The following is a 13004-nucleotide window of genomic DNA, read 5'->3' on the forward strand; positions in this document are numbered from 1 at the left end:
CGATTAAGCAATGTGTTCAACTCACGTTTTTAATAAAAGTTCGTGTATTTCGAAAACTCAACTAACTCACTCCTACGTATTGAGTTATAAAACCTGCTGAAAACGTTTCGTCTTTGTCTCTCCTACGCACAAGAGTTTCTCTTGGGTTACTTGAGGGTTATTTTTGTATTTGTCAAGGTGTGTAAATAAATGTAAATGGCTTCCGGAGAGAGTTCACCTGTTTGGTTCTAAGCATTTGCTGTCTTGAGGCGATTTCACTCGTAAACGGTTATTAAAACTCCATAATAGCATGTAGATTGATTATTTAATAGAAACCTCAACGATCATCTGAGTTTCGTTCAGTTTGAAACTCAATTCACCAAAGTTAAACTTTCTTAACTAACACTACTTTACTTTCCTATTTAGCTGTTTCTTTCCCTATAGTCTGTAGAGTTGTTTTGCTGCTGCAAATAAATGAATGGAGTGACTGCTCATCTGAAATTTTTAGAATTTACCACAGTCGATCTTTATAAGCTACATCTCGAACCGTAAAGGGACAAATTGCTAGCTTTGGCTATATTTACTTCAACACCAACCTGCTCACCAACTTTATCTACTAATCTAGAACATAAAAAATTTTGGTCGCTTGCTTGTAGCGACTCAAGGCAAGAGGATTTCTTTTCTAGTTTATGTATCTTATTAGAAGGTGTAAAGTTTTGCTGTATATTTTTCGAGTTATGCCATGACACGATGACGAGCGTGCAGCTAACAATGGGAAGTGTGCGCTGACGGTTTCCATGGCAAAATAACTAACCATGCGATACCTACGTTTATCTTCGGGAATACCCGGAAAATGTTCGAAAATGCTCGGAAAACGTTCGGGAATGCTCGAAAAACGTTCTGAAAACTTGCGCACAACAGGTCCGAGTAATTGGTTTATTGGTTTCTAGGTTACGTTTAATTAACGGATGTTTTCGACAATCTAATTAGTTGATTTTTGCGCAATTTTTTTGTGTCTTGAGGATTTGTGCCTCAGCAACTTTATTTCATTGTCGAGCTAAATTCTCAGTGCAGTTCCTCTCATATAATCAATACAGCTATATTAAAATTACTTCAACATTTTTTTATTTTATACTGGATTGGTCTTAGTCATCGGTTGCGATTTTAGACGATTTCCGACAAACTGTTTTAAATTCGTGACGTGTTTGTGATACGAAGTTTCAAATTGATCATCATTATTTACCTTTAGGAGCGACTGTGCGGCAAATAAATTCTCCTATTATTGGTCCCCTAAGTACGCAAGTAGCTGAGTCCAAAATACTCAACATTCAAAATTCAACATGGCGGCCCTGCTCAATTTAAGAGAAGGTCCTGGAATTGCGATCGGCCGAGATAATGTCAATAAATTATTCTTAAAGAAATCATGCGATCATATTTTTCAAGATTGATTGAAATATATCGCAGAAACCATCCAAACCAAGAGACTACAATTCTAAGATTACATTATAGGCCTTTGGCCAAACACATTCCAAACAAATTAAAACTGCACGGTATTTTTCTGCATTGTTTTCATAGTCTCCTTGACGAGAGAGTTATGACTTCCAATTGAAGTCTCCATTGTGAGTTTAAAAAGGTCAAACACAGCGCAATGCATCTTAATTAGATTTAAAAACAAATCCGCTCAGGTCTTTGACACTTGGCGCTTTAAATAAAACATTGAGCTGATTAATTTGTCCGGACAACTGTACAAGATTAGTACAGAACTAAAAATGTATGTTAAGTCATTTCTCCTGGATTGGGAATCTAATGGTCAGTATTACTTCAAAGACATAGCGATATCTCCTCAAACACGGGGCTATCTTCACTTCTACGTGTTTTATCGAAGCAAGGAACTGCCGGCAAAGCTGTTACCTCAGTTTAGGTTCCTCCATGTGCCAAAGAACTCGATTGTAATGCCATTGTTTGCTGCGGATTGGAAAGTTTTATCAACCAAGCTTATCGCTAAGGACCCGCGCGTTTGGCTGCAAGAAAGAAGAGACATCATCCTCGTCTCATCTGAGCCTCAAAGCGTTTTTGCTTCGTTGATAGAGATCTTGAACGAGGAGAAAGCTCCCTACAAGATGGCGGATACAAAGGAATGCACTCTTATGAATGAATTTCGATTTAAATGCGACAAATGCCGCATGATTTTTTGCAATAAGAAAGAGCTTAAGAAACACGACGAGAAATTCTGCGGGTATTTCGAAGGATGCCTGACACAGAAGCACAAGCGTAGGGTTGGATTTTCTAGCGGAGATTCGAAATTTCAAGGAGGCATCCAAGACGCCGATAAGTGTGATCTATGCACAGCGAATTGTGTCATGACGTACTGCCCACACAGGAGCAGAAAAGAGGACATGAAAATGGTCCACAAGACAACATATGTAGGCAAAACGCATTCATGTTGGAGTAAACACGATACCAACGAGTTCAGCGCGCACTTTCTTTATGGTTACGACGCCTTGCCATGTTTGGCAGTAGCCGGCTGCGCGCGCACCTTTCGCACACTTCAGGAACAGGCGCATCATCACGTGACCGAACATGGCTGCCAGAAACCTTATTTTTGCATTGTGTGTTATAAGTTGTTGAGGGTTCAGTGTTTTGAAAGTGAAAATGAGTTACTGTATCATGGTAAGCTTGAAGGACACTGTGAACCTGAGTTCTCCTTTGCATGAGAATCAAGTCGGTTTAAAAGAACTCAAATTTGAAAAAGGCACATAGCCAAATGAAAATTCGGCGGACACTTCGTGAACTTTTAAAAAATCAATTTCTGAAAACCGTTCGCTCAACCTTTCCAATATATAAATGCTATAAATATAGTTATTTAAGAATCAAGTTTTCTACTTTCACTGATCTTCGTTACGCAAACTAATTAAAGTAATGTGATGTAATTTCTTCGAGTAGCTGTATTAATGAAACAATTCTTTATTATTTGCAATCTTTACTATTTGTTAAATTAAGTGAGTTCGCGTTTGGCTTGAAAAATCACGGGGGTGTATGTTATAGCAGAGTTTGGCAAATAAACGCGCAAATTAACTGGCAATTTAGTTCCTCGCTGCACAAGCTTGACGAAACGAGCGACACTCGAGAATTAGCGTTACAGGCTCGATTTTGGTTGGTTTTAAAATAATGAAAGTGAGCGGAAGTAAAAGGGCCGCTAACGTGTTTGTCAGTCAGGCAACTCAACCGGAAGTCCAATATTTTCGAACTTCTACCGACAGCATCCGAAGTTCTGTAATCGAACAGTTTTAGTTAGAAATCAACTAGTGGTTACTTTCGGGAAGGAAAAATCTAGGTCCAAGGAACCAGCCAGTCATGTCTCTCCAAAGCCACTTTTTGCTCGTACTTAAGCCCCGCCGACTGAGAGGGACAGGCAGCTCTGAGAACGAGAGTAAAGTCCAAGCCACTCGGCTCATATGTGGCCCATCACTGCTGGTGCCGGGCTCGGACCAAGTGGTTTTCTCTTTGGCGTAGAAGTATAAGCGACATGTGCAGACAAAGTGAGATGCTGATAGTAAGCGCCTTTTATTAGAAAAATCTCCTAACAACTGCACATAACTGGCTCACTGTATGTTGCTAATGCGTGAATGCTCTAGTGAACACTAGCCCTAAACAAGAAACCAAAGTATAACCGGTGACACCGTGCTTGTTCCCAGGGCTTCTCGTTCTTGTTTCACACACCACGTGACTAAAGTAACGAGAGCTCTGGCCAACGAGTATGGAGAAAATAAAAGGTTCTTGTTTTTACTAGTTACCAGTAAATAAAATTGTTAAAAACTGGATTATTGGATAATGCAATTCAACGCTTATCATTGGCTTAGCCATCACGATATGTGAGCCATTATGCCATGCTCTACAAATGTAGTAAGCAGACTCATACTGTTCTAGGGCGTTCTTATTTTTATTTTACTCAATTAGTTTTCTATTCATTTGGGGCGTTTTTAATAAAACAGTCATTTCAATCGTGCTTGCTGGATACGAGATGGTTGTAGCCAACTCATATCCAACAAGCACGAGTGGACTAATTGTTAAAGAGTAACTGTACACTCAAAAGTCAACATAAACAGAGATTTTTATTGTCTCTCTCTTGTGTTGTTTAAACAGTGGAGATCCTGACAAAAATGGCTAAGAGAAATGTGGGTTTTTGGTGAAGAAAATAAAATGCATATGAGTAAAAATATCTTCAACTTTAGCTTTACACGCCAATGTAAGATAAAGGTCAAAATTCCAAGGAACTTTACAGCGAAAATTTAGACAACTTTCGGTATGAAAACATCACTACCACATGGATTCATAAAAAATTAGGTTTCAAATATGCTTCATTCCTTTCTACTAAAGGAAGATAGCTTATAGTCACCTTGCCTAGAATTTAGTCGCTTTCCTAAGGAAATTATTTTAATGTGACATTATTTCATAACTTAAAACTTTTTTTTCTCCACATAGATCTGTAGTAAAAGGCCAACAGCAGTTGCCAAAAATGTCACACACCTCCCTCCGCAAATCAATGTTACTGTCAATGTCTTCTTCCTTACCAACACTGGTTCAAGGAAGGCGGAGGGCTGGTGACGTTTAAGTGTACACCTTACCCTCCACAAATCCCTGTAGTTTTTTTTAGCAATGTTTTGCTATCATTGCAACACTGACTCAAGGGGGGAGGGGTGTGGATGGACAGGCCATGCCTCATGCTGCAGGGTCTTCTATTTGAATTGGAAACTGATTAGACAGTATCAAAAAATGTTCAAGGATTAAGTTCTTCACGTTAAGAAAATGTGAAAATTCCTGGCCAAATGTGCCTATGAGTCAACTCCACTTCACCACTAAATGGAGACTCTAGTATCCTTTTATTCTTGATGCAAGCCACATATCTTAATCTATTTCTCCCTGGGAGATTCTGGTATCAAATCTCTCAACAGGGCTGTGCTTTAGAAGCACCCGGGCGCCAGAGGCGTCTGGCTTTTGCCTTTGGGCAACTAGAAAAACTTACTACTTCATAACAGCTTAAGCACTGGGCTCCCAGGATTTCATGGTTAGGAACCTTTAGCTCCTTGCAATTTTTCTTAGACCACAGCCTTGTCATTATCTTCAACTGGTTTCTACACACTTCATGTATGCTAGCACGGATAATTGGGAAATACATCAAGGCAATTCACTGGGTATGTGAGCATGCAGGAATTTTTGTGAAACTTAGCCTTAAGTTGGTGTGACATTAACAAAGTACAGATGATTAACGATGGATGAAAGTTCACTTCCAAGTACATTTGGCCAGGACGTAGATCTGACAGTTTCAACTTATATAGCAGTTCCTTACAAACAGACCTCTCGGTAACAACAGAAAATTGACACTACAGCAAACAACAGCTAGTCCTAAGAGTCGAGACGTGCTAGTTCCATGGTGTAAATGCCAATGGATTCCATGTCATGCAACACAAAGTAGATCTGTTTCAAAGATGATGCCATGACGGAGACAAAGTAGTTGGAAATGGCCTTCAGGATGGTCTGAGCAGCTGTATCCTTAGGGAAGTTGTTACTGCTTTCAGAGCAGAAAGAGAACAGAGTATGGTGTTAGTTTATTTAATCAGAGTTCTTGGCAATTTAGGCCCCGCCCCGTCCACACTGTGCCAGAAAAATTTGAAAATCGAGGTTTCACTCTGAAAATGCATCAAATGACCACACTATGCTGGACGAATTTAAAAATACAACAATCACTGCTCATTTTAGATTTGTGTTTGAGTCAGGGAATCCCGTGATTAACGTGGTGCCATTGTTTTTGAAGAGCACCATTTTCGATATGTTTACTGCCCCCACAAAAAAGAAAAGCTGGCATTGTCAAAGTCATTTGGTTTGAAGAGCATTTTTGAAAGCTCCGTTTTTGTGATGGATTAGTGTGGTCAGTAGGCCTAAGCATAGAACTAAAGCTGCATTTTCAAATTTCTCCGACATAGAGCGGACGATGCCTAAATAAACTAAATTCCTGCTTTGTCATCCTATTTGTGAATCACTTCTATGATAACCAACCAAATTGGATTCCACACAACCCTACTATTGTTAAAAATACAGTATATGTTTATACTCACGCGCCACTTCCTATAGACGGGAGAGCAATTGTTTTGATGTTTTTCTCATCAGCTAAAGTCAGGACATTCTTGACTGCTTTCTCCAAATTGTCTACAGAGGAATCACTACCCCAGGTTGGGCTGTGGACATGAATCACGTACTGTGCCGGCAAGTTGTGCCCATCACAGATTGCCGCTATGAGAGAAGCAAACAATATGTTTAGTCTTTCTAGTTTTCTTAGGCTACGTTCACACTTGATGCCCAAGCATGGTGCCAGAGCACGATTCCTGCTGGGAACTCATGCTAATACGCCGTTTCTCCAACTACTCAAACCAGAATTCAAGTAAAGCCTGCACTCAGCTTGAGGCCATAGCGGCATTCAACAATGATGCTTTTCCAGTTTTCATGGGATACAAGGGCAAGAAATTACTGGCCCTCTTCAAGAGAATTCTTGTCAACTGCAGAACTTTGAACTGTTCTCCGGCATTTTGCCAGTTTGTGTAACAAGTATCTATTTATACTCCAGGTGCGAGAGAGGCACTGTGAGAGTAAAACATGTTGTCTGAGAACATAACACAATGTCCCCAAACAATACTCAAAACTCATGGCCAGACTAGAGAATGCTATGTCTGATACTGGTGAGGTTAAGTTTGATATGAGCTAAGTGGCCCATCAGGCTGGCACTTATCTCTCAGTTCTGTAGTATGAAAAAGCTAGGAGTATTTCTACTCCCCCCTGGATGGATGCTAGTCCATCACAGGGTTATCCCCAGCATTAAATTTGCTGGTACCCATTTAGGCACCTGCGTGGAGAGAGGCACGGTGAAAGTAAAACATCTTGCCCAAGAACACAATGTCCCTGGCCGGAGCTTGAACCTGGACCGCTTGATCCAGAAGCTAGTGCACTAACCATGAGGTCACTGCGCCTCCACAATGCTATGTGTGATATTGTCCAAAGAAAAACTGACCTGTCGCTAGTTCTAATTGTCCATGAGACTCTGACAGTTTCTTGACTTCTTCTTTGAACTCATCTCCACCGGCTTTTTCCAGCACTGACCCTTGGTAACAAGAAAGCGTGAAAAATAGAAACATTATATTACATTGTTTTTGTCAAGGATGTTCTACATACATGTGTATGTATGTAAAAGCAAATGTTACAGTTGAATTCCATTAATGTTCTCAGCAGGAGTGCAACTGGTTTTCACAGGCAGGTGAGACTTTTTGAATTGAACTTCATTCTAAGAAAAACTTTCCTCTGGTTGGTAGAATCAGGTGAGCAAAATCATCCTTAGAGCCAGTGAATTTGCCGGGTGCCCAGCCTATAATGAAACCCCTGCTACATGATTGTAAATTAATTTCTAACTCATAGTATGTTATCCAATCGATAAATGAGGTGATTACATGTAGCAAATTTAAAGTGGTTCCATTATTATGATGGGCCTTGAGATGATCTCAGAGTTATTGCTACAGCTACCTGACTGTTATCTTAAGGCTGATTTTCCACAAACTGAAGGTATGGGATTTGCACATCACGAAGGAAAAATTAACAATGATGAACAAGATGCAAAGTACATACCAACTTCACCGCCAAGATAAAATGATGCATTGGTCGGGTGGACAAGAGCATCTGCCTCTACAGTTGAAATGTCTCCTTGAATAACTGTCAACTAAAAGCAATAAAATACAACATTGAGCTGGTGTGCAAAGCTTCAAATATTTTGTTCAAGTTTGACTTTCCAGACATTTAGCTTCTGTATTCCTGGTAAAATTGATGTTTTGTTGCCAGGGCTTTCAGAAAGTTTTGAAGTCACGTTTAGTTCACTTTTGAGTCTGATCTTCACAGCCGTAATAATCTTGTTACTTTGTATGGGAATTGTATTGACAATAGGCAAGTTCATCCCTAACATCAAGGGACAATTAAGCATACTCAGCCATCACAGGTGATGAGGTTTAATATATACATGTAGATTTAGGCCAGCCTAAAAGCATAGCTCCTGGGCCGGGTTGTTCAGAGCCAAATTAAGCTAACCCAGGAAAGGTAGAATTTTGATTTGAGTTTTGTAGTTTTGTAACTTTGCGTTGAGGTTTTCTGTATATTGTTTGGCCTTCTGTTGTGAGTTTTAATAATCACTATATACACAAAACAAAGCAGCAAAAAACATTTGTGTAGCAGAAGAAGTTATAATTCGGTTAACTTTTAATTCTGGGTTAGCATTAACCAGCTTCCGGACAATAATGCCCTGTTTTCAACAAGTTAACCTGGGATGAGCCCGCGATTCAATCGAAAACCAGCATTTGGTCAGCAGTCAACTTTAAAAAAACACTCGACCTCGATGAGCTGTAAATTTGAGCCCGCGATATGGTCATGTGATACTGGTCAGCGGATACCTTGTTTTGACAGGTGTCAATTGATCATAACTTGGATGTCCAATATCAAAGAAGTACACGGTAAACCAAGGCTGCATATCTCTGTCAACCTATTATTTGGAGTATGGCCGCCATGTTGCGCGACTCAGTCGTCGTCGTCGCCGTCGCCGTCGTGCGTACGCGCCCACGAGCAGTACTGCTAGCCATGATAACCATGAGAAAATCAACTCATGGGTTTCCTTTTCTTTCCTATATGAGTATGGAGCTCTGCTTGGCGGCCCTTTGGACTGCCGCAGCTCCGCTATAACCCTTAAGTTATGAAAGCACCAAGGGTTTTACATTTATCTCAGTCTTCTCGCAGTGAGGAAGCAATATCTCAGTGTAATATGGTTTAATACAATAATATGGCTTATACAGCTGCATTCGCTTTGCTCTGAACTCATTTACGACTTGAATTTATAAAATAACATTTTTGCCAAGTACTCACCTTTTGACCCAAAAATAGAGTTTTCTCTGAGAGAACAGTGAAACCAGCTCCAGGACCAGACTTTTCAGCTGCTTTTCTTGCAGCAGGCTGAAAATAATAAATTATAAGAATTATAACACAAAGAAACAACAGGTAATCTAGAACGGACAAGATACCCCACCATGCCAGCTCAGGTTTATCTCTCCTGCTCACAGAGCTAACTACATAACAACTATTGAGTGAGATACTGTCTCTCAACCTCAGGACAGTATACATCATCAATGCGCCATGGTGTCAAGACATCAATAACTTATAATTCCCAACTCTCACGTCCTGGGTTTAAGTCTCATGCCCTCAAGTCAAAAGTTCTAATCTCACACCTACTCACACCTAAAGAACAAAATCTCATGTCTAGCTGAAAGATCTGAGCTATTACGGTATGCCCTTTAACTTTAAGAGTAAAGCTCCATCTCTGAGAGGTTCACATCATGATACCAGACAATCACTGTAGGTAAGTACTATACCTCCCAGCAAAAAAAAAAAAAAAATTCCTTGTTACGCACACTGCACGTCAATCCTACAACTTACCCCTTTCTTTTTGCCTTTACCAGCCGAGATTGGTGCTTTCTTAGCAGGAGGGGCCTTCTTTGTTGGGGTTGCAATCTTCTTACCAGAAGTTACAGCTTTTGGTGCTGAAGAAGTCTTGGGTTTCTTTGGTTTTAATTCTTCTGGTGATACAAGTTTTCCACCTTTTCTCTTCTTCAATAGTTCAGGATGGATGTTAGGAAGAACACCACCAGAGGCGATTGTTACTCCTTTCAGTAACTTGTGGGAAAAATGGAATTATATCAGTTGTTATATACACACGTCATGCATTTGTCGTGCAAAGTCCCAAAATGAATTTCAGCTTTAGTTGATAATGCACAGTTCCAGGAAAAATCCATATCCCCCCCTCCCTACAATAGGGATTGGAGTTTCTGGGGGTAGAAAAGTGGGGACGGGTTTATGTAAGGCCAAAACATTTAAAGAGATGCATGAAGTTTAATTGGCATTTCCAGGAGGATGGTGGGGTCTTCCACAGGGGAGGCATGGATATTTTCTGGAACGGCACAATTCATTGTGGCAGTATGAGTGAGCAGAGATAGGCCTGCTGGAGTGAATAACAAGAGAATGAAACTGAAGGAGAATGAAGACAGAAAGATGGGGTTGTTTTCAATAACCACTTTCCCTCATCTCAGCAAGTTCAATTCTGCTAACTTGCAGTCATTTTGTCCAGACTGAAAGTCCACTTGCCCAGACATTCACTTAAGATTATAGTGAATACATTAGCACTCTTGGAGACCTGTGGTTAATGGATTAAAGAATGAGGGATAAACGCATTATGTGTAAGCTATGCACACGTTAGTTAAAGGTTGAACATGCAAGGGGACCAGTACTTGAGAATAGTAGCTGTTGTGGGGACAAGTCCCCTCACGTGAACCACCCATTTTTGTCAGGACCAAAATTAGGTTCCTGCAACTTGTCTCCTGAATTGAAACTGCTTCAATTTGAAGGAACTAGTTCCCACGACTAGTCCCTCCCACCCTTTGTGTGAACTGTTTGTAAGACAATGCAAGTCGCAAGGACAAGTGCCCTCTGTGTGTGCTGACCTGAAGGAACAGGAAGTAAACAGATACTACCACTCTAAGCAAACAGACTTTCAGCCTCAGGGAATCATCCTGTGGGGAAAATACACTGCTTCCTTACTGCTCACTTGTGCTTTGCAGTTGCTCACAGTCAAAGCCACAAGAGGGTCATACAGGGGGTCTCTGACACAGTTCACAAATGGAAAAAAATAGAGGTTCACAGATCAAAGATATAAAAATTTTGTTTTCCTGAATCACGAAAATAAACAAGTAAGATACTCTTTTCAATGACCTGTTCTTTCACTAGAGAGAGAGTATGAAGAAAGCAAAATCGTGAAAGGCTACGTCAAGGTTCAATGTTGCATGTTGCACACCCAAGCCACTCTCCATAGACGACTCTAACCATTCAAAGGACTTGCGTAAAAATAAAATCAGCTAATCACACATCACAAGAATACTTCTTTACAACCTTCTCATAAGGTAACATTTACTCATATACATTTTGTCCTTTGATTTCTTGACAGCTTCAGAATTCAATTATGAAAAAAAAACCCTACACGAAATAGATCGGCAATATTGATTAATACGGTAAAGTACTCCAAAATACAACAACAAAGGTGTGTAATGACAAAGATTGTTACATAGGCCTAGGGTATCTACGAAGATAAACCTTCCACATACCAACTCACAATATGACTAATCCGTCAACCGGAAACACCACAGACAATGGTCCAATATCGACATGAATTTATAACATGTTTGAGGTCACACAAGGCAGGCCAAAAAATATGAACAGAAGTATAACTATCGACTAGTTGGTGGCGATCAAGAGAAGAGTATTAAAAGGGGGTGAAAATATTGATAACGATCTTATGTTCTCGAATTTAACCAATCGTGCACCATGAATACAGCACCAGTCGCTCGCTTTATAACAACACTACACATAGCGCATGGGGATTTGAGAGATTGTAAGCGTATATTAAATCAAGTCGAAAGTGAAGTTTGTATATAGTGAAAAGGCTATATAAAGGATTTATACTGGAAGTTGAGGTGTCACTCAAGATCAATGTGATTAAATTGGAAAAATCACCGTTCGGGAACGATCTCGATGGACCCAGCTGTCGAACTATGGCTTATGCTTTTCATGGGTCGATGTAAGCGTGGGTTAATTTGCGATCGCAATTTTAGTCACACTAGTTAAGGTTAAGTTGTATTCTCGTCACACTGCTTAAAGCTTACAATACCTGACCCTAACAAATCCTCTCAAAGGGTCGAGCAAGCAAGGAAATAAAACTCTCAAGGCAGCAACAAATTTCAAATCACTTTGCCGTCCTTGGAAATAACCATCTGTCATGAACATGCAGCCACTTCTTAAACTACCCCGCGAACGGCCGATCGCGAAAGTTCCCTCGCTTGCGATCACAATGAATTCACTGCAATCCAAGTAAACCGTAACATGTATATATAGCACTCACTTGATGAAGTTCTTCGTCGTTAGCTACTGCAAGTAAAATATGGCGGGGAATGATCCTAGTTTTCTTATTGTCTCGCGCGGCGTTCCCTGCGAGTTCTAAGATCTCGGCGGTCAAGTATTCCATCACGGCTGCTTGATAAACCGGAGCGCCAGATGCGATGCGAAAATGATGCGTGGCTTGGCGCAGATAACGGTGAACTCGGCTCACTGGAAACTGAAGGCCAGCTTTGGCTGACCGGGACACTGCCTTTGCTCTCTTGGCTGCTTTTCCACCACGGCCCGACATGTTGTTTCCGAGGTACACGAAACTCGCGGAGGGGAATAGTGAGCGAGTGAGCGTGCGGGGTTGAAGTTGTCCGTCAATTGGGTAACTGACCAATCACAATCAAGAAGCCATCAAATTTGCCCTACCATATTTGGAACCGCGTCGCTCCGGGTCCGCGTGGCGTCTGTTTTGAACAAAGACATCAGCTGAAAAGTAAGTTAATTTACAGGAATAAAAGAAAATCGAGCAATTGATTGCAACAAAAGAAATAAAAAAAGACCTGACTGGCCACAGACTAGAACTGACTGTGACAAGAAGACAGATACCTTGATTGTGGGGCAGGGTCCATTATAAATTATCAAGAACTGACAGCTGCTTTCTGACTATTCACTTGCTAGTCCATCATAAGGTTACCCCCAGCATGGAATTTGCCAGTATAGTACCAATAATTCATACACCTGAATGTAGAGAGGTACTGCGAGAGTGAACCCAGGGGAGGGACTTCCCTATAAAGAGGTCAGGGGTGCTCATTGGAAATTTGAAAAGAACCCCTCTAGAAGAGGTACCAAGACTTGCTTGAAATGGTTTTCACCCTTAAGAGGTACCAATTCTAAAACAACATATAATCTCCTGACATTTGTTTTCAGTTCAATATACTAGAAGGTGCTGCGAAAGCTCCTGCTGTGGACGCTTTGAGGCTGAACACCCTGAGAGGAACCAAAACTGCGTTTTTAAC

The 13004-nt window shown here is 40.7% G+C and overlaps 2 protein-coding genes across 3 annotated transcripts; one reads left to right on the forward strand and one right to left on the reverse strand.

Moving 5' to 3' along the window:
- Window positions 1–875: 875 nt before the first annotated feature.
- LOC110065664 (uncharacterized) lies at window positions 876–4196 on the forward strand. The gene has a single exon (XM_020772822.2). It carries the CDS (start codon window positions 1749–1751, stop codon window positions 2691–2693), a length of 945 nt encoding a protein of 314 aa, XP_020628481.2. The 5' UTR covers window positions 876–1748; the 3' UTR covers window positions 2694–4196.
- Window positions 4073–12506, reverse strand: LOC110065663 (core histone macro-H2A.1-like). Of its 2 annotated transcripts, none has more exons than XM_020772820.2 (7): window positions 12005–12506; window positions 9493–9729; window positions 8926–9012; window positions 7648–7738; window positions 7040–7129; window positions 6093–6267; window positions 4073–5545 (listed from the first exon to the last, which is right to left on the reverse strand). In XM_020772820.2, exons 1-7 carry the CDS (start codon window positions 12287–12289, stop codon window positions 5383–5385), a joined length of 1128 nt encoding a protein of 375 aa, XP_020628479.2. In that variant the 5' UTR covers window positions 12290–12506; the 3' UTR covers window positions 4073–5382. The 2 variants fall into 2 exon arrangements, with proteins under 2 accessions (XP_020628479.2, XP_020628478.2); XM_020772819.2 differs by having other exon boundaries at window positions 4073–5548; window positions 12005–12503.
- Between the last annotated feature and the right edge of the window lie 498 nt (window positions 12507–13004).

This window comes from Orbicella faveolata, unplaced genomic scaffold (assembly GCF_042242905.1).
Source record: "Orbicella faveolata isolate gen_17 unplaced genomic scaffold, um_ofav_v1 contig_34, whole genome shotgun sequence".
NCBI lineage: Eukaryota > Metazoa > Cnidaria > Anthozoa > Scleractinia > Merulinidae > Orbicella > Orbicella faveolata.

What these genes read in the sequence shown, in the direction of transcription:
- LOC110065664 (XM_020772822.2), top strand. Translation starts at nt 1,749, where the DNA reads ATGTATGTTAAGTCATTTCTCCTGGATTGGGAATCTAATGGTCAGTAT.
- LOC110065663 (XM_020772819.2), bottom strand. Translation starts at nt 12,289, where the DNA reads ATGTCGGGCCGTGGTGGAAAAGCAGCCAAGAGAGCAAAGGCAGTGTCC. An exon ending in GTAAAGGCAAAAAGAAAGGG is followed by an intron (nt 9,013 to 9,492) that starts GTAAGTTGTAGG and finishes TATTATTTTCAG; the next exon opens with CCTGCTGCAAGAAAAGCAGC. An exon ending in CTCTATTTTTGGGTCAAAAG is followed by an intron (nt 7,739 to 8,925) that starts GTGAGTACTTGG and finishes TATTGCTTTTAG; the next exon opens with TTGACAGTTATTCAAGGAGA.